The sequence below is a fragment of the Talpa europaea genome, assembly GCF_964194135.1.
Source record: "Talpa europaea genome assembly, chromosome: 11".
Classification (NCBI taxonomy): Eukaryota; Metazoa; Chordata; class Mammalia; order Eulipotyphla; family Talpidae; genus Talpa; species Talpa europaea.
The window spans coordinates 35,916,436-35,943,656 of NC_140078.1; the positions used below are offsets into that span (position 1 = coordinate 35,916,436).

Below are 27,221 nucleotides of genomic sequence, written 5' to 3' on the forward strand. Positions count from 1 at the left end.
GCCACTTTTTGAATTAAAATGAGACAGTGAAACATTTGTACCAAATGCCTGTGCCACTCAGAAATATTTCTCAAACATCTTCCTCTCTATTGCTTGTGTTAAAATGAAGTTGTTTGACATGTAGAATGACCAGAAGAAAATCTGGCTCCCTCTTTGTCTTTAACTGAAGACTAAGAGTCAAATTTTGGGTATGACTTGGTGCAGCCCCTTCTTTTTGCCTCCAGGTCAAGTGCAAAGGTAGGGTCAGTGACATGGTTAGGGGATACAACCAGTCATGCTGAGTGGGATTTGAACTCAAACTTTTGACTCAGTCTGAAAATCACTAAGTGCCTGGAATGTGGGGATCAATATGTAAACTTAAGCATATTTATTAAATGTGCCCATTTAAGCATAATTTAATAATGCAACTAATTAATTGCACAATTTATATGCAATTAATATGTTGAAATTCAATATAATTTCTTCGGATATTTGGTGGAAGATTTAAGTATTAGTTAACTTTTGTCAAGCACTCCATTTAAAAGCTATTAATTTTTAAATTAAAAGTAAAAAAATGGAAACCAAACGACATTCAGTATGTGGTCGGATTTGATCTACTATGATGTTATAGGCTATTTGCATCGAAATTCATAAGACAGATATTCACATTGGCTGATAGTTTTTTCTTACATGTTTTCTTATATCAAGTTTTTGGAATCAAGGGTAAACTAATTTCACAAAGTGTTTTGGGGAAGTATTCCATATTCTTCTGGGCCTGAAATACTTTGTATAACCTAAAAGTTGAACAGAAAACACATAAAAAGCCCAACTGAGTCTAAAACCTTTGGACAGAGGTGAGATATATAGATGTATACCATTGACGCAGATTTAAAATTTGTCTTAAAATATTTTTGTATTTGCCACAGAACTTTACATTGTTTTCAGTTTTGCATCTGTGTGTGTTTAAATCTATTTCAACATCATTCTCATTCCTTAATGAATGCCCAATAACCTACACAGACTTAGGGAATTCTCTGATATGGGGGTTGGCAAGCTTTTACTGTAAAGGACCAGATATAAACATGTTATGACTTTGAAGGCCATATAATCTCTGTCCATCACTCGCTTTTGCCATTGCAACAACAACAAAGGTAAAGACAATATGTAAACAAATGGGCATGGCTGTGTTCCAGTAAAACTTTACAAAAATAGGTGAGTGACAGAATCTTGCTTTTATCTGTGACAAATCATTACCATGCCATCAATTCCAGACCTCAAATGTAACCTAAATCCCCGAAAGCACAAAAGATAATAGTTCAATATAAAATACACAATGTCTTAGAACTGTGCCCAATCCTATTAAGACACAGTGTATTAACTTTGTTGACTGTTTGGAGGATTAGGAGTGAAGAGCTTTTTGACCAAGAAAAGGGCCTTTGAAAGTGGTGATGCAAGTTCTTAAGGTCGAATGTTTATGTGGGGAATTTAGAAATCCCAAAGAAAGAATTACTATGGTCTCCTTTGAGTGTCTGCTTTTTCAAGCTCTTGATTCTCAGATGGGGAAAAGCATCAGTGCTGTTCTGTTCATTATTTGTCAAAAGTGGGGGTAGACTAGTGCCCATGTCAAGAGAAATGCTTATAAAAGATTTTAAAATGTCTCTCATCAACCACAGTATAATATTCTCTGAGTGCCTGTTTTTGTCCACTGACTACTCAGGATAAGAAGTATGCAGAAATGAATTTCTTGTCTTAAAGGTAAGCTTTTTCCCCTAGGACCAGCATGTAATAATACTCTTAGGGGACTTCCCAATAGGTGCTCCTAACACCCAGATGCTGGGCCCAGGTTGGCAGCCCTCTGAGAAACCCAATTTGGCTAGGTTAATTGAGCTCTGCATAGGGAGCCTTTTCAAATGACTTCTCATGTGAGAAAAATTAGAAAGAACAATATTAACCTCCTGCCTTAAGGAAGCTCTTACTCTTTGTAGCTTTTCCATAATTAGAGTCATATTTAGACTTGAATATAATTAGTCCCATTCCGGAAAATATCTTCCTCACATAGATTGCTGTGTGGATCAAATGAGATAAATAAGATATTATGTGTCCAACGCAGGCCAGTGTCTCATACATAGTAAGAGTTCAATAATCCAGGCTGTTATCAGCATTACTATTGCTACATGTGATGGAGTACTCACTGCACACTGAAAGCTCTCCAGTGTGTAAATAAGTCTCAGCCCTTGCAGTCCTGGTAAGAGTGAAGCCCAGGACACTGTCAACACAAAAGAACAACAATCCAGGTATTCTGGGCGCCAGCAGATGGTAGTGAGGTGCTATGGCCTTCCTAGAAGCTGTGAAGTTTGGAGAAGGCCTTATAAGAAAGGAGGATTTGAGCTAAGCCTGGAAAAGGGGCAGGCAAGCAAATGGAGAGAGAAGTTGGGGGAGTTTGAACTACATCCAAAAGCTGATGGCCTAGCAATTTAGACTGGCAGACAGTGCACAGGGCAGCAGAGGGAGATGAAGGTACAGGAGCAAGGGGGTGACCTCTGCGTTTGGCCAACTCCAGGTTCAATTGGTTGCTTTTTAGTGGGTGCCCAGTGCACAGCACACAGGACAGGAAGGGACACCTCTCTAGTAGAGAAAGTGCTCTAGTAAGAATGGGTCAGGGGAGGTCAGAATAGCCCATTGGAAGTGGAGCGGCTGTGCCTCCAGTGGAGGAATGGAAACAGTCACTTTTGCTCTGTTTGGAGGTTCTGTTGGCACAGCACTGTTGCTTATTTCCTAACCAGTTGTGGGATGATTCTATTTCTATTTGAAGCTAGAAAGCAGAAGTCTGGCACATTGTAAATGCATTCCTGTATACATTACCATCTCTCCTTCTGTTGGTCCTGCCCCCACAAGGGGGCACATTAGTAACACCAGGAAGAATGTGGACATTTTTGAAGACAGCTTTTGCTCCCTCCATGCTTGCTCCCCCCACTTCTGAACAGTGTGGATATTGGCAAGACGGAGCTGAGGATAGGACCCCTCTTAAAGAGAAGAGAAGTTGGGGGTTTGAACTACATTGCAGGAGAAAATATCTCCTGTGTCTTATTGGTTGTAACTTAGTCGAAGGTCCATCCAAGAATCACACCCCTAATCTTGGGAAATGCCAGGCCCAGCTTTGCTGAAGCTCCCCAGCTAGAACGTGAGGGAAGGGGCTTGTCTACTGAGGACAGTGGAGAGCTTTTAGAAGGACAGGTGGATGTTGGGATGCTGGGATGGTCACCAGGACATCAGCTCTCCTCTGAATTTCTGTTCATTGAAACTATCCCTGCTTTGCAGGGATAGCTGTTCTGTCATACCTCCTCTGACTCCAAAGGAAAAGCAGTTGTTCTGTGGTAGAATTAGTCCAGTCTAAAGGAAATGATTTTCTAGGCACAAGAGTTGGATGGGCTTCTAGATGTAAATTATCCTCAACTATTAGAACTGCTCCAGTATCCTAGAGAATAACTGACATCACTGGCTCAAATGCTGCTTTCAACTGCAAACAAAACCCAGAACGTTCAGCCAGGGGGGTTTAGAGAGAACCCAGCAACCTAATACATTATAGCAGTTTATGGCATTAATTGAAACTAATTGAAATTCATCTGCTATTACCTCTGTACTTTCCATGAAAATGAAAAGTAGGATGAAAGTAAAGTAAAAAAATTAATAAATAAAACTGCCTTAATGGCCTGAAATGGATCAATTATTTTCATCTTCAGCTAAATACAGTTTACTGCCTTATTAAAAGCATGTTTGTAGGAAAAGTATAACATTAAAATTCCAGTGCATGAATCATTGAACACAGCCTTTGTTATGTTATATCTAATATATTCTTCCCTTTTTTATTTGGCAGAACAAAATGTGACAGGTCAGGCTTGGGTCATAGAAATTTTATGATTTGACTTATAAAAAAGAAAAAGAACATTCCTTGGTTTATTCATGGACATAATATATTTTATGTGTTTATTTCATAATTTATTAATATTCTATGATATCTATTTAAAATTCATTATCTAGTTACTAGGTAATTATACAGACTAAATGACAATTATGGTATTTTTTTTTTTAGTGACATGTGACATATTCATCTGCAAATAAGTAGTGGTAAAGCACTGGTTCTGAAATTAGACTTGGCAGGTCTGTGTCCTGCTGAACCATTTTCATGCTATGTTATCTGGACTTTGTTATTTAACCTCTCAGTGTCCAGTTTTCTGGAAAGCATGATAAAACTTATCTCATTGACTTAATTTGAGGATAAATGAAGTCATACATAATCAGTCTATGTCTCTTTTGAAGTGGAAAAAAGATATATCATTATACATTAAATATAGTGGAAAATGTAAATATACATAGAAACAATTAAAATGCATGAATTATAAAATGTAGTGTTTAATTCTTGTTTTCTCTGATCATAAATATTAATATCATAAATATTAAGGTATGAATTAAAATACATTAATGTGCATAAATCACATATTTATTTTTTGTACTCTTGAGATGTGATTTCATGGCCAGATTACCAGATTAGGAAATGGTTTTTTCTTTTCTACTCAAGAAGAGAATTCTCCTCTTGAAGGATTCTTCATTGTAGAGGATTGAATGTGGTGATTGAATGGCATCAATGCATACTTTCTGGGTGGTTAAAATTAAAGTTCTCTGTTCAAAAGAATAAAATATTGTTTTGACATCTACTAAAAATAATGTTTAAAATAATTTTACTCAAGGTAAAATGTATGACTAAAAACATTAACACCATATTTTACTTTTTGAACTGAATAGGGAGCTCAACTTAACTTTTCCTTTCTCTGAAGCCATATTACCTTTAAATATTAGTGAGTTTTCCTCCACAGAAAAACTAGTTAAAATAATAAATGAGTTAAGTAAAGTATCAGGATACAAAATCAGCACCAAAAAAAAAAAAATCAGTAGCCTTCCTATATGCAAAAAATCAGTCTAGAGAAGAAGAAATTAAGAAAACCATCCCATTTACAATTGAAACAAACAAACAAGCAAACAAACAAAAATTATTCCCAAAATTCCTTGGGAATAAATTTAACCAAGGAGGTGAGTGACCTATTCAAAGAAAATTTTAAAACATTGTTAAAAGAAATAGAAGAAGACACAAAGAAATGGAAAGACATCCCCTCTCATTGGCCATTATTAAAATGGCCATACTATTGAGAGCAATTTACAGATTCAATGCAATCTCAGTAAAAATATCAATGACATTCTTCAAAGAAATAGAACAAATATTGATGAAATTCATATGGAGCCACAAAAAAAAAAAAAAAAAACTCAAATAGCCAAAGATTCCCTGACTAAGAAGGGGGAGAAAGGAGGTATCACACTCACAGACTTCAAACTACCCTACAAAGCCATAATAATTTAAACAGTATGATACAGGAACAAAATCAGATACACAGACCAATGGAATTGAATAAAAAAAACCCAGAAATAAAGCTACACATTTATAGACAACTAACCTTTGATAAAGGAGCAAAGAATATGCAATGGAACAAGGACAATTTGTTCAGTAAATGGTATTGGGAAAACTGGACCACCACATGCAAAAGAATGAAACTAGACTACTACCTCACACCATGCACAAAAATCAACTCAAAATGGATAAAAGAATTGAACATAAGACCTGAAACTATAAAATATATAGGAGAAAATATAGGTAAAACACTACAAGACATACATCTCAGTAATGTCTTTAAAGACTCATCCCCCAAAAGCAAAGAAAGTGAAGGAAAAGATAAACAGCTAGGATTACATCAAACTAAAAAACTTCGAACCAGTGAAAGAAACATTAACCAAAACAAAGAGACATCCTACTGATTGGGAGAAAATTTTTGCACTCCATACAACTAATATGGGGCTGATCACAGAGATCAACAAAGAACTCACATGACTCAACAAAAACAAAGTAAACAATCCAGTCAAAATATGGGCAGAAGAGCTAAAAAGACACTTCTCCAAAGAGGAACTGCAAATAGCCAACAAGTATATGAAAAAAAATGTTCAACATCACTTATAATCAGAGAAATACAAATCAAAACCACATGATATACCACCTTACACCAGTGAGAATGGCACATATTAAAAAAAAAAGCTAGCAACAACAAATGTTGGTGAGGATGTGGAGATGAAGAAACTCTCCTTACTTCTGGTGGGAATGCAAACTGGTCCATCCACTATGGAAAGCTGTGTGGAGGTTTCTCAAACTACTAAAAATGGAGCTACCAAATGACTCAACAATTCCATGCTTAGGAATCTACCCAAAGAACACAAAAACATTCATTCAAAAGGATACCTGCACACCTGTGTTTATTACAGCACTATTTACAATAGGTAAGATATGGAAACAACCCAAATGTCCAAAAATAGATGATTTGGTCAAGAAGATGTGGTATATATACACAATTGAATACTATTCAGCAGTCAAAAAAGATAAACTCATGCCACTTGCAGCAACTTGGATAGAGCTAAAAGGGATTATGCTCAGTGAAATAAGCCAGAAGGAAAAAAGAAAAAATTTGGATGGTTTCACCTATAGGAGGAAAATGGGGTGACCAAATAAGGGATCAGGAAAAAAATAATAACAATAAATAAAAAATAAAAATTAACAAGCAACTATAAATTAGTGACATTCTGCAGGGGAGAGGAAGGGAGGGATAAAAACAGGGGAGAGAAGAATACAAGGGGCTATGCTGATGGTGCATGGGTGAATTGGTGGTGGGAATTTCACGGGGACTACACCTGAGAGGAGAAAGCAAACATTGTACAAAAATGAACAGTATTGTAAAATATATATAAATAAATAAATTATAAAAAATAAGCTTAACATGAAAAAAAAATATTAGTGAGTTTTCAAGCTCCTGAAACTATTTATTCCTCCAGGAGGGGCCAGGATGATGGCATCCTTTCCCAATAAAGATAAATTGATTAAACCCCTGAATCTGGATGTATAATGATAGTTGACATTTATTTTTTTTAAAAATAAATTTTATTTTTATATTCCCCATACAATTGCAGCCCCCTTATTTTGACCCCAATCTCTCCCCTCCCTGCCCCCCACCCCTCATAAAGTGTCTCTGGTTCATAGTTGTTTGTTGATTTTTATTTTCACTTTCTTATAGTTATTCATTTTCCTGGTCCCTAATTTAAGTTTTCTAGATTCCTGCTATGAGTGAGACCATCCTGTATTTTTCTTTTTCTTTCTGGCTTATTTCACTGAGCATGATCCCTTCCAGCGCCATCCATGTTACTGCAAATTGCATGTGTTTATCTTTTTTGAATGCTGAGTAATATTCCATGGTGTATATGTACCACATCTTCTTGATCCAGTCATCTATTTTTGGGCATTTGGGTTGTTTCCAAAACATAGCTATAAACAGTGCTGCTATAAACATAGGGGTGCAGGTGCTCTTTGGAATTGATGTTTCTGTGTCCTTTGGGTAAATACCTAGGAGTGGAATTGCTGGATCATATGGAAGCTCTATGTTTAGTAGGTCAAGAAATCTCCACACAGCTTTCCATAGTGGTTGGACCAGTTTGCACTCCCATCAACAGTGCAGGAGAGTTCCTTTTTCTCCACATCCTCACCAACATTTGTTGTTGCTAGTTTTTTTAATATGTGCCTTTCTCACTGGTGTAAGATGGTATCTCATGGTAGTTTTGATTTGCATTTCCCTGATTACAAGTTATGTTGAACATTTTTTCATATGCCTGTTGGCCATTTGCATTTCCTCTTCAGAGAAGTTTCTTTTTAGCTCTTCTGCCCATTTTTTGACAGGATTATTTTCTTTGTTGTTGAGTCTCATCAGCTCTTTGCAGATTTTTGTGATCAGTCCTTTATCATTAGAGTTGGGTGCAAAAATGTTCTCCCAGTTGGTGGGGTTTCTCTTTGTTTTTGTTGTTGTCTCTTTTTCTGTGCAGAAGCTCTTTAATTTGATGTAGTCCCAGCTGTTTATCTTTGCCTTCACTATCACTGCTTTGGGTGATGTGTCTGTAAAGATGTCTTTGATGTGCATATCACGTAGTGTTTCGCCTATATTTCCTTCTATGTATTTTATGGTTTCAGGTCTTATGTCTAGTTCTTTAATCCATTTTGAGTTGATTTTTGTGTATGGTGTGAGGTAGTGGTCAAGCTTCATTCCTTTGCATGTAGCGACCCAGTTTTCCCAGCACCATTTATTGAACAAACTTTCTTTGCTCCAATGCATAGTCTTTACTCCTTTGTCAAAGACGAGTTGACCATAAATCTGTGGGTTTATTTCTGGATTTTCTATTCGATTCCATTGGTCTGTGTGTCTGTTTTTGTTCCAACACCATGCAGTTTTGATGATTATGGCTTTGTAGTGTAGTTTGAAGTCTGGGCGTGTGATGTCTCCATTCCCTTCTTTTTTTTTTTTTCAGGAGAGCTTTGGCTATTTGGGGTTTTTGGTGATTCCATATGACTTTCATCAATAATTGTTCTATTTCTTTGAAGAATGACATTGAAATTTTTAATGGAATAGCATTGAATCTGTATGTTGCTTTTGGTTGGATGGCCATTTTAATGTTTATTCTTCCAATCCATGAGCAGGGGATGTCTTTCCATTTCTTTGTGTCTTCTTCTATTTCTTTTAACAGTGTTTTATAGTTTTCTTTGTATAGGTCCTTTACCTCTTTTGTTAGATATATTCCCAAGAATTTGATTTTTTTTGTTTCGATAATAAAAGGGATGGTTTTTTTGATTTCTTCTTCAGATTTATTGTTTGTGTATAGAAAGGCTATTGACTTTTGCATGTTGATTTTGTATCCTGACACTTTACTGAACTGATTGATGAGTTGAATTAGTTTTTCTGTGGAGTTTTTGGGGTCCTCTATGTATATTGTCATATCATCTGCAAATAGTGATAGTTTGACTTCTTCTTTTCCTATTTGGATTCCTTGTATGTCCTTCTCTTGTCTTATTGCTCTAGCTAGGACTTCCAGCCAGTATTATATTGAAAAGCAGTGGTGAGAGTGGACATCCTTCTCTTGTTCCAGATCTTAATGGAAATGCTTTCAATGTTTCACCATTGAGAATGATACTGGATGTTGGCTTGTCATATATGGCCTTTATGATGTTGAGGTATGTTCCTTGTATCCCAAGAATTTCAAGGGCTTTTATCATGAATGGGTGTTGGACTTTGTCGATAGCTTTCTCAGCATCTATTGATATTATCATATGTTTTTTATATTTCTTTTTGTTGATGTGTTGGATAACGTTGATTGATTTTTGGATGTTGAACCATCCTTGTGTCCCTGGCATGAATCCTAATTGGTCGTGGTGAATTATCTTATGGATACATTGTTGGATTCTGATAGCTAAAATTTTATTGAGGATTTTTGTATCAGTGTTCATTAGGGAGATTGGCCTGTAGTTTTCCTTTTTTGTGTTGTCCTTGTTCAGTTTTGGTATTGTAATGTTGGCTTCATAGAACGTGTTTGGTATTGTCCCTTCCTTCTCAATTTTTTGGAAGAGTTTGTGAAGGATAGGCACTAATTCGTCTCTGAATATTTGGTCGAATTCATTTGTAAATCCATCAGGTCCTGGGCTTTTGTTTTTGGGGAGGTTTTTGATTACCATTTCAATTTCGCTGCTTGTAATTGGTCTGTTTAAGTGTTCTATTTCTTCTTTATCTAGCTTTGGGTGATTGTAGAGTTGTAGGAATTTGTCCATCTCCTCTAGATTGTTGAACTTGTTTCCATATAACTGTTCATAGTAGTTACTGATTATTCTTTTGATTTCTGCTGTGTCCGTTGTGATTTCTCCTCTTTCATTTATGATCCTGTTAATTTGTGCTTTCTCCTTTTTTCCTTTGTGAGCCTGGCTAGGGGTTTGTCTATTTTATTGATTTTTTCAAAGAACCAGTTCTTGGTTTCATTGATCTTTTGGATTTTTTTTTTTAGTTTCAATTTCATTTATTTCTGCTTTGGTTTTTATTACTTCTTTTCTTCTACTGGTTTTAGGGTTTTTTGTTGTTCTTTTTCTAGATCTTTGAGCTTTGAGATTAGGTTGTTTCATTGAGTTTTTTCTTGTTTTTTGATGTGAGCCTCTATTGCTATATATTTTCCTCTTATTACTGCTTTTGCTGCATCCCATACATTTAGGAAATTGGTGTCCTCCTTGTCATTCAATTCAAAGAATTTTTTAATTTCTTCTTTGATCTCCTCATTAGTCCAGTGCTCTTCCAGTAGTGTGGTTTTCAATCTCCATGAGGCACGAGAGTTCCTTGCCTTCTTTTTATCATTTATTTCTAGTTTGATGCCTTCATGGTCAGAAAAGATGGTTGGTATGATTTCAGTCTTGGTGTATCTGTTGATGTTTGTCTTGTGTCCCAGCATGTGATTGATCCTGGAGAATGATCTGTGTGCACTTGAGAAAAATGTGTACTCCGTTTTTTGTGGGTTTAGTGTTCTATAGACGTCTGTTAAGCCCAAGTGCTCTAGGTACTTATTTAGAGCTTTAGTGTCTTTACTTATTTTTTTGTCTCATTGATTTATCCATTGTTGATAATGGTCTGTTGAAGTCTCCCACTACGTATGTGTTTTCTCTGATGTCTGTTTTCAGAGATGAAAATAGTTGTCTGATATATTTTGGTGCTCCTTCGTTTGGTGAATATATGTTAATGAGTGTTATTTCTTCTTGAAGTATTGTCCCCTTGATCATAATGTAGTGACCGTTGGGTCTCTTTTTATCTCTTTGAGTTTGAAATCTGTTTTATCTGATATAAGTATAGCTGTTCCTGCTTTCTTTTTTGGTCCATTTGCTTGTAGGATTGTTTTCCATCCTTTAACTTTGAGTCTATTTTTATCTTTTGTAGCTAAATGTGTTTCCTGGAGACAGCAAAAGGTTGGATTTTGTTTCTTAATCCAGCCTGCGACTCTGTGTCTTTTTATTGAAGAGTTTAGTCCATTTATATTTAGAGTTAATATTGATATGTTAGCATCTGTATTTGCCATTGTGTTTGTCTTTCCTTTCATTTTATTTATTTATTTCTTTTAATAACCTTTTTTTTTTGGCCTTCTTTCGTTGTTATTTGTCCCTCTGAGGTTCTGGCTTTAGGACTCCTTGTAATATTTTTTGGAGTGGGGGTTTAGTCTTAATGAAATTCCAGAGTTTCTGTTTGTCTGGGAAGGTCCTTATTCTTTCTTCATAGAGGAAGAAGAGCCTTGCAGGATAGAGTATTCTTGGTTGGCATCTGTTCTCTTGGAGTCTGTTGACTATGTCCCTCCACTCTCTCCTTGCCCATAGTGTTTCTTCGGAGAAGTCTGATATCAACCTGATTTGTTTTCCTTTGAATGTTATCTGTTTCTTCCCTCTTGTCAGCTTCATTATTTTTTCCTTGTCCTGGATTCTTGGGAGCTTTACTATTATGTGTCTTGCTGTATTTTTCCTTTCGTCGTGGAAGTTTGGTGTTCTTTTTGCTTCTGGTATATCAATTTTCAGCTCCTTCTTCACGTTTGGGAAGTTCTTTTCAATTATCTCCTGGAATATTTTCTCTGTTCCTACATCTCTCTCCTCTCCTTCTGGTATTCCTGTAACTCTTATATTTTCTTTCCTCATGGAGTCAGATAGTTCCTGAAGTCTTTCTTCGGTCTTTTTCCTTTGTACTTCTCTTTCCTTTTCTGTTTTGGTTCTTTTTATTTCTGTGTCTTCAAGAGTACTTATTTGTTCTTCCATTTCATCTATTCTGCTTTCATTGCTTTTCCCAGAGTTCGTTGGTGCCTCCATTAATTCTTTGATCTCCTGCATTTCTTTTACTTCCCTCTTTAGGGACTCAATTTCATTCTTCTGATTGTTGATTATTTTTCCCTTATCATTGTTTTCCTTTATGACTTCTGTCGGTTTTTTAATCATGGCAATTTTAAATTCTCTTTCTGGAAGGCTCAGAAATTCTTCCAAGTTACTGTCGTTGCAATCTGGGTTTTCTTTTTGTGGTATGCTTTTTCCTGAGGTATTGCTAGGTTGCGTGTGGTTCTTCTACTCCCTACTGTCTGTTTTCTAATTTGCCATATGCATTGGGACACTGTGTTGCTGGGACTGGCCGGCATCTTAGGTGAACTTCTCCACTTCCCTCTGGCTCCTCCAGGAGCCATCTGTTGGTTTCAAGCAGTCTTTGCTGAAGAAAGGTCCCTGTTCTAAGATGGCGATGCAGGACGCACTCCCTGCGCACCCAGTCTCAGGCACACTCTTCTGTGCGCCCGGTCTGCCCCGGCCGTGGGTGCCTACTCCCCCTCTGGGCTCGGACTGCTGGTCAGAAGGGGCCTGGCGTGGGCGAACTTCCCAGCTCACCACTGGCTCCTCTGGGAGCCTTCTGTTGGTTTCAAGCAGTCTTTACTGAAGAAAGGTCCCTGTTCTATGGAGTGTTGGTGATTTTTTTTTCTGGTCGCTAGGTGGCACCAGAGATCTCTCCTAGTGTCTTTGGGGAGCTGTTTTTTTTCCCCCATGGGACAGGGAACAGAGTGGGAGTGGTGGGGAAAGCCTCAACGGCTTTAGGGTGCTGTGTCTGCCTTGTGCCCCACCATCGTGGGGAACCCACGCCCCGAATTTCTTGCCCCGGGTCTCAGTTCCAGAGCCCTCAGGTCCAGGACGCAGACTGTAGCCCAGTTCAGTGTCTGCAGAAATGGTGCCTTTTGCACCCCGCTCCTGTGTCCAGATGCCTGGTTTCTGATTACTCAGTGAGGGATATTTACCTCAGTGAGGGCCCCCGTGCATCTCCCCTCAAGCCTAGGTTGCAGGCATGGGGACCTGGGCAGCCGTGATCTGCGTTTGCTTTTCAAGCGTGCTGCTTTTCCACACAAGCTTACCGGCTGGCCTGGGGCTGTTTTTAGGTCTCCGGGAGTCTTTGTTTTTCTCTAATGGCCGATAGTTGACATTTTAAAGTATGATTGCCTTGTTTGGGTAGTCACATTAAAGTTTTCTAGTGTATTCTTTTACACCTGCAAAAAAGTGTGCATCAGAAGCAAAAATGTATGCCAACATTTGAAATGGCAAGGCTTTGTGCTTTCTCACTCTGAGTTGAGCAGTTGATGGGAGGTAATGATTGAATCATCACTTTCCCTCTCTCCCCCTGAAGTCCTTATTTCCTCTTGGAAGCACTCTTGCATGTTTTGTCTCAAAAATTGCTGCCCTATCAGCAGTGAGAGAGTGACCAAAGTCTCCTTCATGCCTACTTTCATTTGAGGAACTCTCATAAGTCGTCTTTGGAGCAGTGCCCTGTTTGGACTCTGCTTCCCATTCAGATCTGTGATCTTAGTAATGCATAATTTATTCCCTGAAAGGAGCAACAAAGATTGATCTTCCATGAAAACTACTATGGTTGTAGTCCACTATCCTTTATTGAAAATTTGTACAGACCTTTCTAATCATCAGTTATCACTCACCATTTCATTTAGGGCAGTCTACCATTTTGCCTCTGAAACCTATCAGATCAAGTTTAAAAAATTGTTTTTCCATTTAATAAACTGAGCTGCAAAGAAGACAATGACCAGATCTTTCAGCTTAAAATTAATAACCTAGGGGAAATCCCCAGTTTCACCACTTATTTCTCCTATATATGCATAGAAACATGCAAAGAATTTATGTGATATCCCAATATGTGAGGGAAGCTCCTGTAATTTGTTAATCCTTTTTAAATATTTGCCAAGACTCCATGAGTTATAAAACATCTAAGTGGTAGGTATATATTGATTAAATCAATCCTAACTAACTGAACTTGTCTGACACTAACAGCAGACATTAGATGAACCTAAATGTCATGGGAAACACATAAGCTGGGGCTCCCTCATTGCCTCTGTAAATCATCACAGTGTTCTGTGCCAGTGGAATCCCACCACATGCACTATGATAGGGACACGACATTTAGACCTAACGTCTCCCCAAGGCAAAGCTCTTGTCACTCTTCTTTGTGGTTCAGTTATCCAACCCCCCTCCCACCCCCACCCCACTTCACTTCCACCACTTTCTTTTGCCTATTTTTCAATTCTGTCTCCTAGGTCTTTCAGGGATTGAGGGAAATCTATTTTTCTGAATCTCTCTCTGTTCTTTCTGCCCCATTCTTTCTCTCTCCATTTCTTTCCTTCCCATATTCAACCAAAATTTCACCTAACCATCACAACATGGCAGTTATATACCTGCTAACCTCCATAAAAAATCATTTCAATTTCCTGGATTTAATATGATAGGAGTGTTATTTTATACTGTTGTATTATAGGCCTAGAGAATTTTTATTACATCTAGGATTATGTAGGGTTTTGTGAACTAGACTGGAAACCTAATAACCAGATTTAACAGTGTTAAGAGGAAATGTTTTTATCTGCACAGCTCAGATATACAACCTATCCTATGGTTGCCAATTTAATAGTGAATATCTAGTAGAAATACGTGGTAGATAAATCTGGCCACAGTCAGGTGGTTCTGTGATAAATATTTAGAGGCGATAACAACAAATGCTGGTGATGATGTGGAGAACCCTCTTACACTGCTGGTGGGAATGTAAACTCATCTAGTCACTAAGGAAAGCTGTGTGGCGGTTCCTCAGAACACTAAAAATGGTTCTACCATATGACCTAGCAATTCCACTCCTAGGAATTGACCCAAAAAAACACAAACACTTATTCGAAAGGAAACCTGCACTCCTATATTTATTGCAGCACTATTTATAATAGTCAAGATATGGAAACAACCCAAATGCCCCAGGCAAATGAATGGATCAAAAAGTTGTGGTATATTTCACGCAATGGGATGTGATTGCTGATTACTCAGCAGTCAAAAAAGACAAACTCATGCTATTGGTGGCAACATGGATGGAGCTAGAAAGGATTATGCTCAGTGAAATAAGTCAGAAGGAAAAAAATATCAGATGGTTTCACTTTCATGTGGAATATAGAGAAGCCGAATAAAGGGTCAAGAAAAAGACAAAACTAGCAAGCTGACCATAGATCTGAGGCATACGGCAAAGGAGAGGGATGGAGGGGAATCAAAACAGGGGAGAGAAAAACACAAGGAAATATGGTGATTGTTCAGGAATGATATGGTGGTGGGAGAACTATGTGGGCTACACCAAGAGCCAATTACCACAAAAAATTGAACAATGATGTAAGGAAAAAAAAAGAGTAACAAGAAAAAATAAAAACAAAAAATATTTAGAGGGGCACAGATTATGGCCCAATTACCTTAGTATCATCAACCTTATACACCTCAACATTCATCCTTGTACCCAGTCAGGAAATATTTTGTTATACCCATTGTAGGCCAACCGCTATGCTAAGCTCCAGGGATAACATGATAGACAGGGTGAACTTGAAGTTGCCTCACAGACAAGCCTCAGTGTGTAGGCTGTGGTGAATACAGGGAAGAGATTGCAGCAGGTTACTGGCACCTCACCTGGCTAGAGCCTGGACCAGGTACTGGTACCCAGACATGACTGCAGGCTATGGTGAGATCTTGTCTGTGGGACTTCAAGAGCACTATACCCTCTCCCACCCATGCTAGTGAAATTAACTCTGATAAGTAGAAGTAACCATATTTTTACACCTAGGTTGATTTGTCCTGAAATAAATAAAACTAGTTTTTTTCTCGTGGAGCCACAAAAATATGTAACTATTCTATGAATTACCTCCATGCTTATATTTCTTTTCTTAGTTTAGAGGAAAATTATTTATGGGCATCTGAGTAAAGCCATTGTTAATAGCTCTGAATGTTACTGCTGTTGATGATGATGATGATAAGCGATTGTGTATTAAAGAGCCTAGCTTTGTGCTTGGTATATAGGAGTCATGGGATGAACATGAAATGAATCTAAAAATTCTTTGCAAAGTGAGAAATGATGTAGGAAGAACTTATAACTACTTAAAGATAATAGAAAGACCTTCATTATCATTTAAAAGACAAGAGGTCAAACTGGCAAAGACTGATAAGCTGGCTTTGTTACATCAGGTCTTGTTACATATTGAAATGGATGTGATTTGACCTTGGCATGTTTTTACTTATGTAGTGAAAATTTTCATTATAATGAGATTCTACTACTTTTGATGGGTAATGAGAGAAACATAACAAATCAGATAAAACATGTTCAGATGAAAGGTGTTAGATGTAATACAGGTATTTATTTAACATATGCCCAGTGGGGCTATGATGGTTTGGACTGCTGTTCAGCAAACATCCACACCCCTACTGTTCCCATATTGGTCGGAGTGTCCTTCCCACCCCCTTGACCACGGACACGGCCATGTGACTGGCTTTGATCAAAAGAATGTTAGTGGATGTACCCTGCCTTGCCTGCTGCTCCCCTCAGCAGTGTATTTCTGCCGTCTGCCTGTTCTGCTCCCCGCTCTGCCTCTGGTGAATTCTCTCACCCTCCCACACCTCTGGCCTGTACCCCAGCTTCGGTATAAAAATAAATAAACCTTAAAAAAAAAGTTAGAGGATGTAATGCAAGGAGAGGCATGAGCAGGGCTTGAGCAATTGTATTTCCCCTGTGTGCCTGTGTTTCTCCATAGACTATGACTCAGGTTGTCAATCCAAGGTGGATAAAAGACACAGTGCAGACCCGACCCCAACCACAACTTGAAGCCAGATCAGCTGATGTCAGCTGGCTCACAGATATGCCAATGGACCTCCCACAGTCTTGTTTGACATTGAGTTTTGGGGGTAGTTTGTTATACAGCATAATCATGATAATGTCTATTACAATAGTCTCTCATTGGGGACTGGAGGGTGGGTGTTTGAAATTAAACTGAAAGGAGGAACTAGAAGTCAGATTATCTGTAAATAAACATCTAATCTAAATTTTAGAGATTTCATAGAATGTATTACCTTTTGAATTGAAAAGCCTCATCCAGGGGGCCCTCCCTGGTGGTACAAGTGGTTAAGACATAGCATTTGAAGCTATGCACAGCTACTGCAGCACTAGTTCCATCCCTGGCCAGGGAGCTGACTCATGTGGCATAGCAGAACCCTCCTGTCTCACCCTCTGCTCCACTCAGCAGCGTATTTCAGTAAATCTGCCTCTTCTGTTCCCCGCTCTGTCTCTGGTAAATCCTCTCACACACCCTGTCACATACCTCTGTCCTGTACCCCAGTTCTTGTATGCATAAATAAATAAATCTTAAAAAAAAAAAGCAAAGAAAAGAAAAGCTTCATCCTCTGCAGCTGCCTACAATCTGGGGGCAAACCTTGCTAGAGGATGCAGCTTTCCAAATCCCAGCTTCCGAGAGCCTATAAAGAAAAAGCCTATCTCACAATATAGTTACAAAAAGCTAACATGAGAAAGACTGGAAAAATACTAAACTGTGAATTGCATGAGACCTAAACACTTAGATATGTTTTACTTAAAATGAATATTGTTTTGACATGCATGTTTTAAAAGGGCAGAAGACCTCAAACCTTTGACAGCCTTAGGTTCAAGTTTTGGCTTTCCTGGCAGGCTAACTCATTGTTGTGCCAGACAGCCAGGATTCATGTTTCGCGGCAGGTGGGAGCCTCAATAATTTAAGTGAAATGTTGGCTCTATCAGCCAAGGAAAAGGCAGCTCACCCAGGAATGTTGCATTAGAGCATCTGAATAGAGAGAATCATAACCACAAAATTGGAGCGTCCTAGTGAGGGCAGGAAGGAAGGAGCCTAGCCCCGGCTTTCCATATTCTCTTTTAGCATTCCATATTTGAGCAACAGGAAGTATGGGAGAAATTTCTAGATGCTGTACTCTCAGAGAAGCATTCAGAAAGTTATTTTTGTTCTAAGCAAATAAGACAATAGAATTTTGAATTGAAACATATTTTTTGCATAATTTATTGATCCAAATTGAAAAAATATTCTAGCCATTAGTTTGCCTTATAAAATTCATTTTTATACTATTTCAGAAGCAGGAGAAATAAGAGAGAAAGATTCAATAAATTTACCATTTGTGGTAAAATTTTTTACATCTTGCCTGAAAAGTGAGACTTTAACAGTTTCTTTTTGTGTGTGAAAAGATAAAATTTTCAATTCGGTGTCAAAATAACATGTAAATAGCATATAGTACTTTTCATGCATTTAATAATATCATAAATCTTAAGACTGATGAAACTAATAAAAGAACATATGTAATTACTATGTCAGATGTTTAAGAAATTTAAATAGTATAGGCTGCTACTATCACAATGCTCTCAGATAAGGGAGAGCTGTCAAGATTATTTTGTGATTTTATTTTTACTTACCAAAAGAATATTCTTCAGTCTTATTTGTTAGGGACTTTTTCTTAATCCTAAAAGTCATCATTTGAATCTTTATTAAATTATCTGTTGATAATTTTTACTTCTCAAAAGGGAAAAATTTCCTTGAAATCAACTCAATTCAAATATTAAATATTAAAAAATCCATACCATCATGTACCTGAATATTTTTTACCATTGTTCTTTCATCACTTATGAAGACCTTGTATATATTGCAAACTTTAGTAATTTTTTTCTCCTAATAAGTGTAGTAAATAGGGAACAAAGACAAGATAAAGACTTTATTCCAGACAGTTTCATTTAGCATAATTTCAACTTTCAAATTATAGGAACATGAATGTCCTACTTCTGTGTGAGAAGTACTTGACTACTTTGTGGGATGTTTTGTGCCAATTCTTTACTAAATTATCTTGGTGGTGTTGCTAGGTAACACCACTGGCTTCCTGCAGCTGAAAAAAAAAAAAAAAAAAAAAAACCTGAGAGGTTTGTAGGAGCAATTCGGTATTATTAGCATTTGACTAATAATGTTTTCTTCTTTTTAACTATATATCTTAGCATTTCCCCTTCTTTTCTAGGGAATGTCATTGTCTATGGTAATACAATCGACACTTATACCACGGTGGAGACGCTTTTACACCTGGGCGTGAGAGGTTCATACATCCACATGGTGCGGACCCCAGCCACCTCTGCCATCACCTGCATCAACAACTATGCAGTGGAAAACGCAGTGGAGGGGGCACTCAGAGCAGTGGGGGTTACCATCTACCATGATGCTGTCCTGGCTCGGTGGAATGAGGGCCTGGACCCAGACCCCATTCACTGTGCTAGCTTCACTACACCCACCAAGCCTTTCAGACTTTCCTGCTCCGTAAGTAGGTCCCAGTGAACTTCATAACCTGGGGATAGCTGCCATTTGGGACTTGGAGTCTGAAAGATGGTGGGCAGTGACTTTATAGTCAGGATTTGTGTTTTTTTCTAACCGTTCAGATTATTTATTGCTGAGTAACAAGCCCCAACCTCCAAGTTTAGTGGTATAAAGCAACAAGAATTATTTGATATCATTATTGTTCCAGTCCTGGAGTTTAACAAGGCTTAACTTGGCAATTCTTAACTGAGGTTTGTAATGTGGTTAATATCAGACTGAGTGGGGATGGAATCAAGACAGGTCACCCATAGAGCACCCTTTTGATGCTGGATCAACTTTAGTTGAGATTTTGGCCAGAGCACTTATAAATGGTTCCTTTGCTGACCCCTTTGGGCTTGCTCTCAGTATGGTGGCTTGGTTCTGGGAGAAAATGGAGATGATTGATAAATAGATAGATAGATAGATAGATAGATAGATAGATAGATAGATAGATAGATAGATAGATAGAAAAATAGATAGACTCAAGAATTTCTATTACCTCATGACCTAGCCTGACAAGCCAAGTGGCTTTACTTCTCCCATATTCTGTTCACTAGCAGCAAATCACTAAGGCCAGCCCATATTCAAGGGAGGAGTGTTAGATTCTACCTCTCTTTGGAAGCAGTGTCTAAGATTTGAACAATACTAACACTGACGACTTGCCGTGTCCCAGGAGCCATACCGGATGCTTGTACTGCATTCTGAACCCTCTTGTAAAGGGAAGCGTCCCTATTTTATAGATGAGAACACTGACACTATGTCACCAATATACTGGTATGCCAAACCAACACAGCAAGGCCTTTATGTCTATGCTGCCATTAATGTCTAAGATTCTGGAAAGAGCAATAATGAGTCTTTCCTGTGGAAGAGATAAAAATATCTGTGGAATAGATATAGATAGATAGATAAAAATAAATAAAAATAGATAGATCAAAATATCTATTCCACAGAGGGTCTTTTGTGAGGTGTGTATAATAGCTGACAGTTGTGGTTGAGATTGGCAGTGAGGGAGCAAGAGAAGGGGCCAGTCAATCTAGTGAACAAGCTGGAGACCCCACACAAATGGGAGACAGAAGTCAGTGTGGGTATTGGAGCTGTGTAGGTCAAGGGTATAGGTTAGCAGTTGTGATAAAGAATGACTGCAGTATCTAGTGGACAAACCAGGTAGGAGGAGTAGGAGGTGGTCAGACTAAGTCAGGGCTTGTCACCCAAATGTCCCTAAGGGTAGTGATGATAACCCTCATTCCCTCACAGTGTAGATAAGGGCTCAACTCAAAGCAAACTACTAACTCACAAAAAAAAGATTCCTCTGGAATTTCTCATTTTGTCCTGATAATTCACAGAAATTTTGCATTCTGCTATTTAGTACATACACATATTCATTTATTACACAAATATTTATTGACACCTACTAGATCTCAGTTCTGACCTACGTGACAGGGATATAACAATGATAAAACAACAGAAAAAGTTTTTTTTATTTTTATATAAAAGTGCATTGTTTACACAGGTCTTTCACAACACCCACTTAAGATAGGAAAAATGAAGATGTTTTCGCTTAAATGTTTCCCTCAAAATGATGATCCTGGAAGAACCTGGAACATCCTAAGAACCTCTAGTGTTAATCATAATAATTTGTTTAGGAACCAGAGGTAGAAAAAAACCTCTCCAAATAGCCAACAGGATACATATTCTCTAGCGCTTACTTTTCCTTATTCAGATAAAGATAGAAATCAGACAGACATCTTGCAAATATCCTCAACTGCTCTGGTCCAACACATCCTCCAGCTAAAATTTCATCTTAAAGCAGTCTCGGTGATACCTAAGCCTGTCCCTTACTTCTCCTACACTGCCGTGCACCACACAGAATGACCTCTGTGGATGATGTTTCCCAGATCCAGATGCTTTCTGATTTCCATCTGTGTTTAGCTAACAGGAGGTGCTGGCAGATTAGAAATGGTAAGAGGGGAAATATCAGGATATGTATTTTTCCTTCTGTCTGCTTTGGACATCATCTCTATCGGGGCATTAGGGAAATTTTGGTGAAATGAATATTTTATTAAATTTGACAGCACTGTGTATTGAATTCTGCTCTCCACAATGATATATTGAAAATTCTAGTCCCTAACACCTGTGAATGTGACCTTATTTAGAATTAAGGTCATTGCAGAGGTAATCAAGTAAAATATTGGGTTAGGATGGACCTCAAATCCAATGATTCATGCCCTTACGTGGATTTGATGACACAGAGGAGATACTGGAGGAAGAAGGCTATTTGATGATGGAAGCAGAGATTAAAGCAATGGCAGCAACAAGTAACAGAATGGTAAGGATTTCCAGCAGCCACCAAAAACAAAGAAGAGACCAGGAAGAATTTTTCTTTAGATACTTAGGAGAGAACATAATCCTGATACCCTGATTTCATATAGATAGTCTCCAGAACCATGAGAGAATAAATGCTGGTCACGTGCTTTGTTATAATAGGCCTGGAAAATAAAAATAAATGGTGTCATAAGTACAAGCCTGCTAAAACTAGAATTTTTATAACTGGAATTATACATTATATTCTATTTTATATTTCACATCTTTTGGGCCTCCCCTGGTGGCGCAGGCAGTTGAGTGCAGCTCTGTGAAGCTGCCCATAGCCTCAGCAGTGCCGGTTCGATCCTGGCTGGCCGGCGAGGGTCCCATGTGGCAAAGCAGACCTCTCCTGTCCTGCCCGCTGCTCCCCTCAGCAGTGTATTTCATCAGTCTGCCTGTTCTGTTCCCCGCTCTGTCTCTGGTGAATCCTCTCACCCTCCCGCGAATCTGGCCTGTACCCCGGTTCTTGTATAAATCAGTTAAAAAAATAAAAATAAAAAACATTTCACATCTTTCACTATAGTACTGAGATTCATCTCATTTCATTTATCAATAGTTCATTCCTTTAAATTGCTGAATACTATTCCTTTGTATGGATAAATCACATTTTATTTATTCACTCACTGCCTATGCACATTTTTAATATACATCTTGGTGTGGACATACATTTTCTTTATACCTAAAGGTAGATATATAGCTATATACCTAAAGAACGGCTAGGTCATGTGGTAGTCGAATATTTACTTTTTAATAAGCTACCAGACTGCTTTCCAAAGTAGCTGTATCATTTCACATTTGCACCAGCAATATATGAGAGTTTTATCTTTTTAATTTTATTGATATACCATTAGTTGATGTAGTTGTTAGTATTTTGTAATATAGGAGCTCCCCTCATCACCAGGTGCAGTCACCATAGTGCACCCATCACCCACAGTCCACCACCATAGTCCACTGTGCTCTATGAGAATTTTAGTTGCTCCATATTCTGGTCAGCACTTGGTACTCTCAGGATTTCAAATTTTAGCCATTCAAGTGGGTATAGCATGATGATTGTATTTTTAATTTACAGTTCCCAATGATTATGAATGTTGGACATCTTTTCACATGCTTATCAACCACTGGTATATCTCTCTTTTTGTAGTATCAGAGCTATTATAAGTAGGTTTTTAAAACTTGTTTTACAACTGATTATTGCAAATGTATAAACTGCAATTGATTTTGTATATAAATAGTGTAAACTAAGAATTTTCCAGTTCACTTATTAATTCTACTAGTTACTTTCCAGATATGTACACATATCATCTGCAAATAGGAACAGCTTTACTTCTTTCCAATATTTGGGCTTTTTATTTATTTATTTGCTTTTTCTGCTAGTTATGACCTCCAATGCAATGTTAAGTAAAAGTGGGAAAAGTGAACATCCTTGCCTTTTCTATATCTTGAAAGGTTTTCACCATTAAACATTAGGTGAGCTGTGGGGTTTTCTATGATGACTTTTATCTGACTAAGGAAGTAATATTTCATTCCTAGTTTGTTTAAAAGATATATCATGAATAGCTGTTGAATTTTGTCAAATGAATCTCCCATATCTATTAAAAAGATCATATTCTTTTCTCCCTACTTCTGTTAATAGGGTGAATTTCAAAATGTTCAACCAATCCTACATTTCTGGAATAAACCCTAGTCAGTCATGATATATTACTCACCTACATATTTTTGAATTTGATTTGCTAATACATTTCAGGAAATTTTGAAACTATGTTGTAACTGTACTCATTATGGATATTAATCTATAAATTTCTGATATGTTGATGTCTTTGTAGCTAAAAGTTTGTGTAATATTGGTATTATTTGTTCCTTGAATGTTAGATAGAATTGATCAGGAAACCATCTGGATCTTGAGTTCAAATTGTGGAAATGTTTTGGATAATAAATTCAATTTCTTTACTAGATAAAAGTATTCAGATTTTCTGCTTCTTATGTCAATTTTGATAAACTATATTTTCAATTTTTCTTTTAAACAGATAGATTTATTTTTTTTTTTAAGATTTATTTATTTATTTTTATACAAGAACTGGGGTACAGCTCAGAAGTGTGGGAGGGTGAGAGAATTCACCAAAGCTAGAGCGGAATGCAGAAACAGGCAGACGGATCAAAGACACTGCTGAGGGGAGCAGTGGACGAGGCAGGAGAGGTCTGCTGCGCCTATTTTCAATTTTTCAATAAATGTGTTCATTTATTTTTTGTCATTAAGTTCAGAAATTCTTACCTATTTGTCTAATGTCTGTAGTAGTAATAACTCCTCTTTCATTTCTGATACTGATGAATTATATTCTCTTTTTTTCTCTCTCATTTTCTGTCTAGCTAGATGGTTGTCAATTTTATTGATTTTTTTTTTCAAAAAAACCACCTTTTGAGTTTGTTATTTTTCTGTTATTTGTCAGTTTTCTCTTTCATTGATTTCTGCTCTTAATTTCTTCTTTCTGTTCACCTTGAATTCACTTTGTCCTTTTTTAATTCCTTAAGGAAGAACTTAGGTCATTGATTTATATATGCATTTAAAGCTCTACATTTTCTTCACTTTTTAGCTGTATACCATAAATTTTAATATATTGAACTTTCAATATCACTCAGTTCAAAATGTTTTCTACTTTCCCTTGTGATTTCTTCTTTGACCCTTGGATTATCTAGATGTGTGTTATTCCTAGTTATCATGTTTTTATTGATTTATAACTTAATGTCTTTGTGGTCAGACACACATTCTTTAATATTTCAATCCTTTAAGAGTTATTGAGACTTGCTTCATATCCAACCATATGAATATGGTTTATATGTGAATATATAAATGTACATAGTTTGCACTTGATGGGTACAGTGTTCTATAAACAACAATTAGTTCAGGGTGATTGATAATGATGTTTAAATCTTCTATGTCTTTGCTGATAAATATTTTTTGTCTAGTTCCATCCATTGCCAAGAGAGAGATTATATTCTCTTCTATTGTGGAATTTTCTATTTATCCCTATAATTATGTTGATTTTTGGTTTATTGTTTTTGAGACTCTATTATTAATAGCTGAGCATTTATAATTTTATATCTGCCTCATGAATTATCTTTTATCATTATGAAATGTCTCTATCTGATAATGTCCCTTATATTAAAATCCACTTTATATGGTATCCTGTTTGGAAAAAAAAATATTGATTTATCATTGGTTCACACTATCAAATTGTCCTCCTCTGCCCACTGCTCTCATTCCTTTTCTCCTTTTCCTTTGGTAATCAGCATACTTTTCCCAAAGTCCTCGTTATTTCTGTTGTTTTTTGGTATTTCATTTACTTTGTTTATTTACATTTCCATATTTCTGAAACCATCCAGTAAATAAATGTCTTTTATTCAGACTTACTTCACTTAGCATAGTTACCTCAAGATCCATTCATGTTGTTGCAAAAGGCAAGATTTAATCTTTATTTAAATAGCAGAGTAGGATACCATTGAGTGTATATATCACAACTTCCATATTTGATACCCTTTTTATGTTTACTGTTTGCATGATATATTTCCATCCATTTACTTTCTGCTGATTGATGTGTTTTTATTTAAAATGTATTTCTTAAAGGTAGCATAAACTAGCTTATAAAATGATTCAACTTAGTTCAACAACTGAAGACTTAAAAACAACTAACAACAACAAATCTGGACTCCTTTAATGGCTTAAACATCAACATGGAAGATGTTCAGAGGAACATGTACAAGTATTGAAATTTGGACAGAGACTAGAGGGGCATACAGATCACTTTCAAGTCTTATGCAAAAGGGGTGCAGCCCCTCTACGGCACAGTGCTTAGCAAATTGTAGGTGCCCCATAAATTCTTCCTGAATGTTTGTCCGCCCACCATGTCAGGAAGCAACAGGATAGGTGCCCCAGGCTAATGGGGCTCTCATCCTCTCTGAGGCTTCCTGTAGGGACAGGCTTTCTGGGATTAAAAGGCTAGGAATGGGGTAATCTGAAATCTCAAAAGTGGATGAAGTGAGACCAAGAAGGAACCTAGGGCAACCTAAATGTCAGCAACAGGAGAAGGATAATGGAAGGAGACTGAGAAAGAGCTCTTCAAAATGTAGGAGAATGAGGGGAAAGTCGACGAATGTAAACTTTCTCTATATTTACTCTTGTGGTAGATATTCCATCACTTGACTTCTTTCTCTTTACTAGTTGTTCGGATTAAGAGACAATCCCTACCTCGGTCCCTACCTTCCTCCTTCCCTCCCCCTCTCTCCTATACACCATTAAAACTGGCTTTTAGTACATTTTTGGTGTGCCCCTAATAATAAAATGCCCTAGCAATCATTCACACTCTTGTGAAGGTAAAATGGAAACAGCCGAGTAATGATGTGATTGTTCACCTTGTAGATATTCTTCAGCTTCTGTGAGAAGAATGTGGACTATGAAACTTTTAAAGCACTCAATGATGCATGTCTTGTCTATGATGGCCGCCTGGTGATTGATACTAATTTCCACACCAATGACATAGCCATCAGAGCTGCGGGCACCCTCACGAAATTCTCTAATCGTTATTACTCGAATGACTGGACTCACAGCAACTTCAGTTCCAAAGAGATTGGCTTCCAGCTAGCAGCAGCTATGCTTAACCTCTTTGATCCAACCCTTGAGCCTGTAATGGAACCACCCTCTGATCTCGATCGATTAATCCCCATGTACAAGGGAGCCAAGATTCAAGGTGTGTAGTGGGCCACCTTCTTCCCTCTGCTGAAGCCACAAAGTGGCTCTTGAGTCGGCACTAGATCAGGCCTCCATGAAGTACTTCCAGAGAAGTACTGCAAATTTTTGAAGCATTTATTAATTATAATTTTTGAACCTGGCACTCTTCTTCTTATGGTCCTTTGAATTTTGGGCATTTATTATAGACCACATAGTAAATGTGGTTCCCATTTTACAAATAAGGAAACAGACTAGGGGATGTTCAGTAGCTTGCTCAGAGATCACTTCCAACTGGTGAGTGGCATGATGCCCTGACATCTTACCCAAACTTTCATTCTCACTGTAAATTCAATAATAAGGAGACCCTTCCAAGCACCCGAGGCCTTAGACTGCTATCCTGTTACTTGTATGGAGGAGACAAACCATTTGCAGTGGCAGAATGGCCCACTTTATTTCCTCAAGCCTTATTCACACCTATGGAACTTTCCCATACCTATTATTATATGAGTAACAGGATTTTTGGGGGGGGAAGTGAGAGATATCTATGAAAATAGTGCCTTTGAATGTTGTGTACCTTCTACCAGAAAAATGCACATATTTACAAAATCACATGTTCACTTCCAGAAGGCTGGTGGACCAATGACCCCCTACAGTGTCCATGTCCATATGCAGAAACTCAGACTAAAGAACAAAAGCTTTATATTTCAGCTCTTGGTTTGGTTTGGTTTGGTTTTGTCTCAGCTTAACTAAGTTGTCGTTAGAGCTCCTGCTCCTCTTCTCACTTCCGTGAGACCTCAGGAAAGGTGGTGGCCTTAGGAAAGGAAGAGAGTGATGGATGTCAGAGGCCAGAGCTCAAACAGACTCAGATTTCTGGGGCAAGTTAGAAATAGTAAGAATTTGACACTGATAGTTTTCTAAAATAGTGATCAAGAAGTTTGTTGATTTTCCTTATCGTATTTAGCTTAGTAACATTTTGGTTACATAATGG

At 37.5% G+C, this 27,221-nt stretch overlaps 1 protein-coding gene across 1 annotated transcript in view; it reads left to right on the forward strand.

Moving 5' to 3' along the window:
• Positions 1–27,221, forward strand: part of CFAP61 (cilia and flagella associated protein 61) — a gene marked incomplete at both ends in the record, with an annotated part of 275,048 nt that overhangs the window by 184,573 nt on the left and 63,254 nt on the right. The window contains 2 exons of the mRNA XM_084247720.1: positions 18,824–19,116; positions 25,925–26,252. Coding sequence (XP_084103846.1) covers positions 18,824–19,116; positions 25,925–26,252 — 621 coding nt within the window. The remainder of the gene's footprint in view (positions 1–18,823; positions 19,117–25,924; positions 26,253–27,221) is intronic.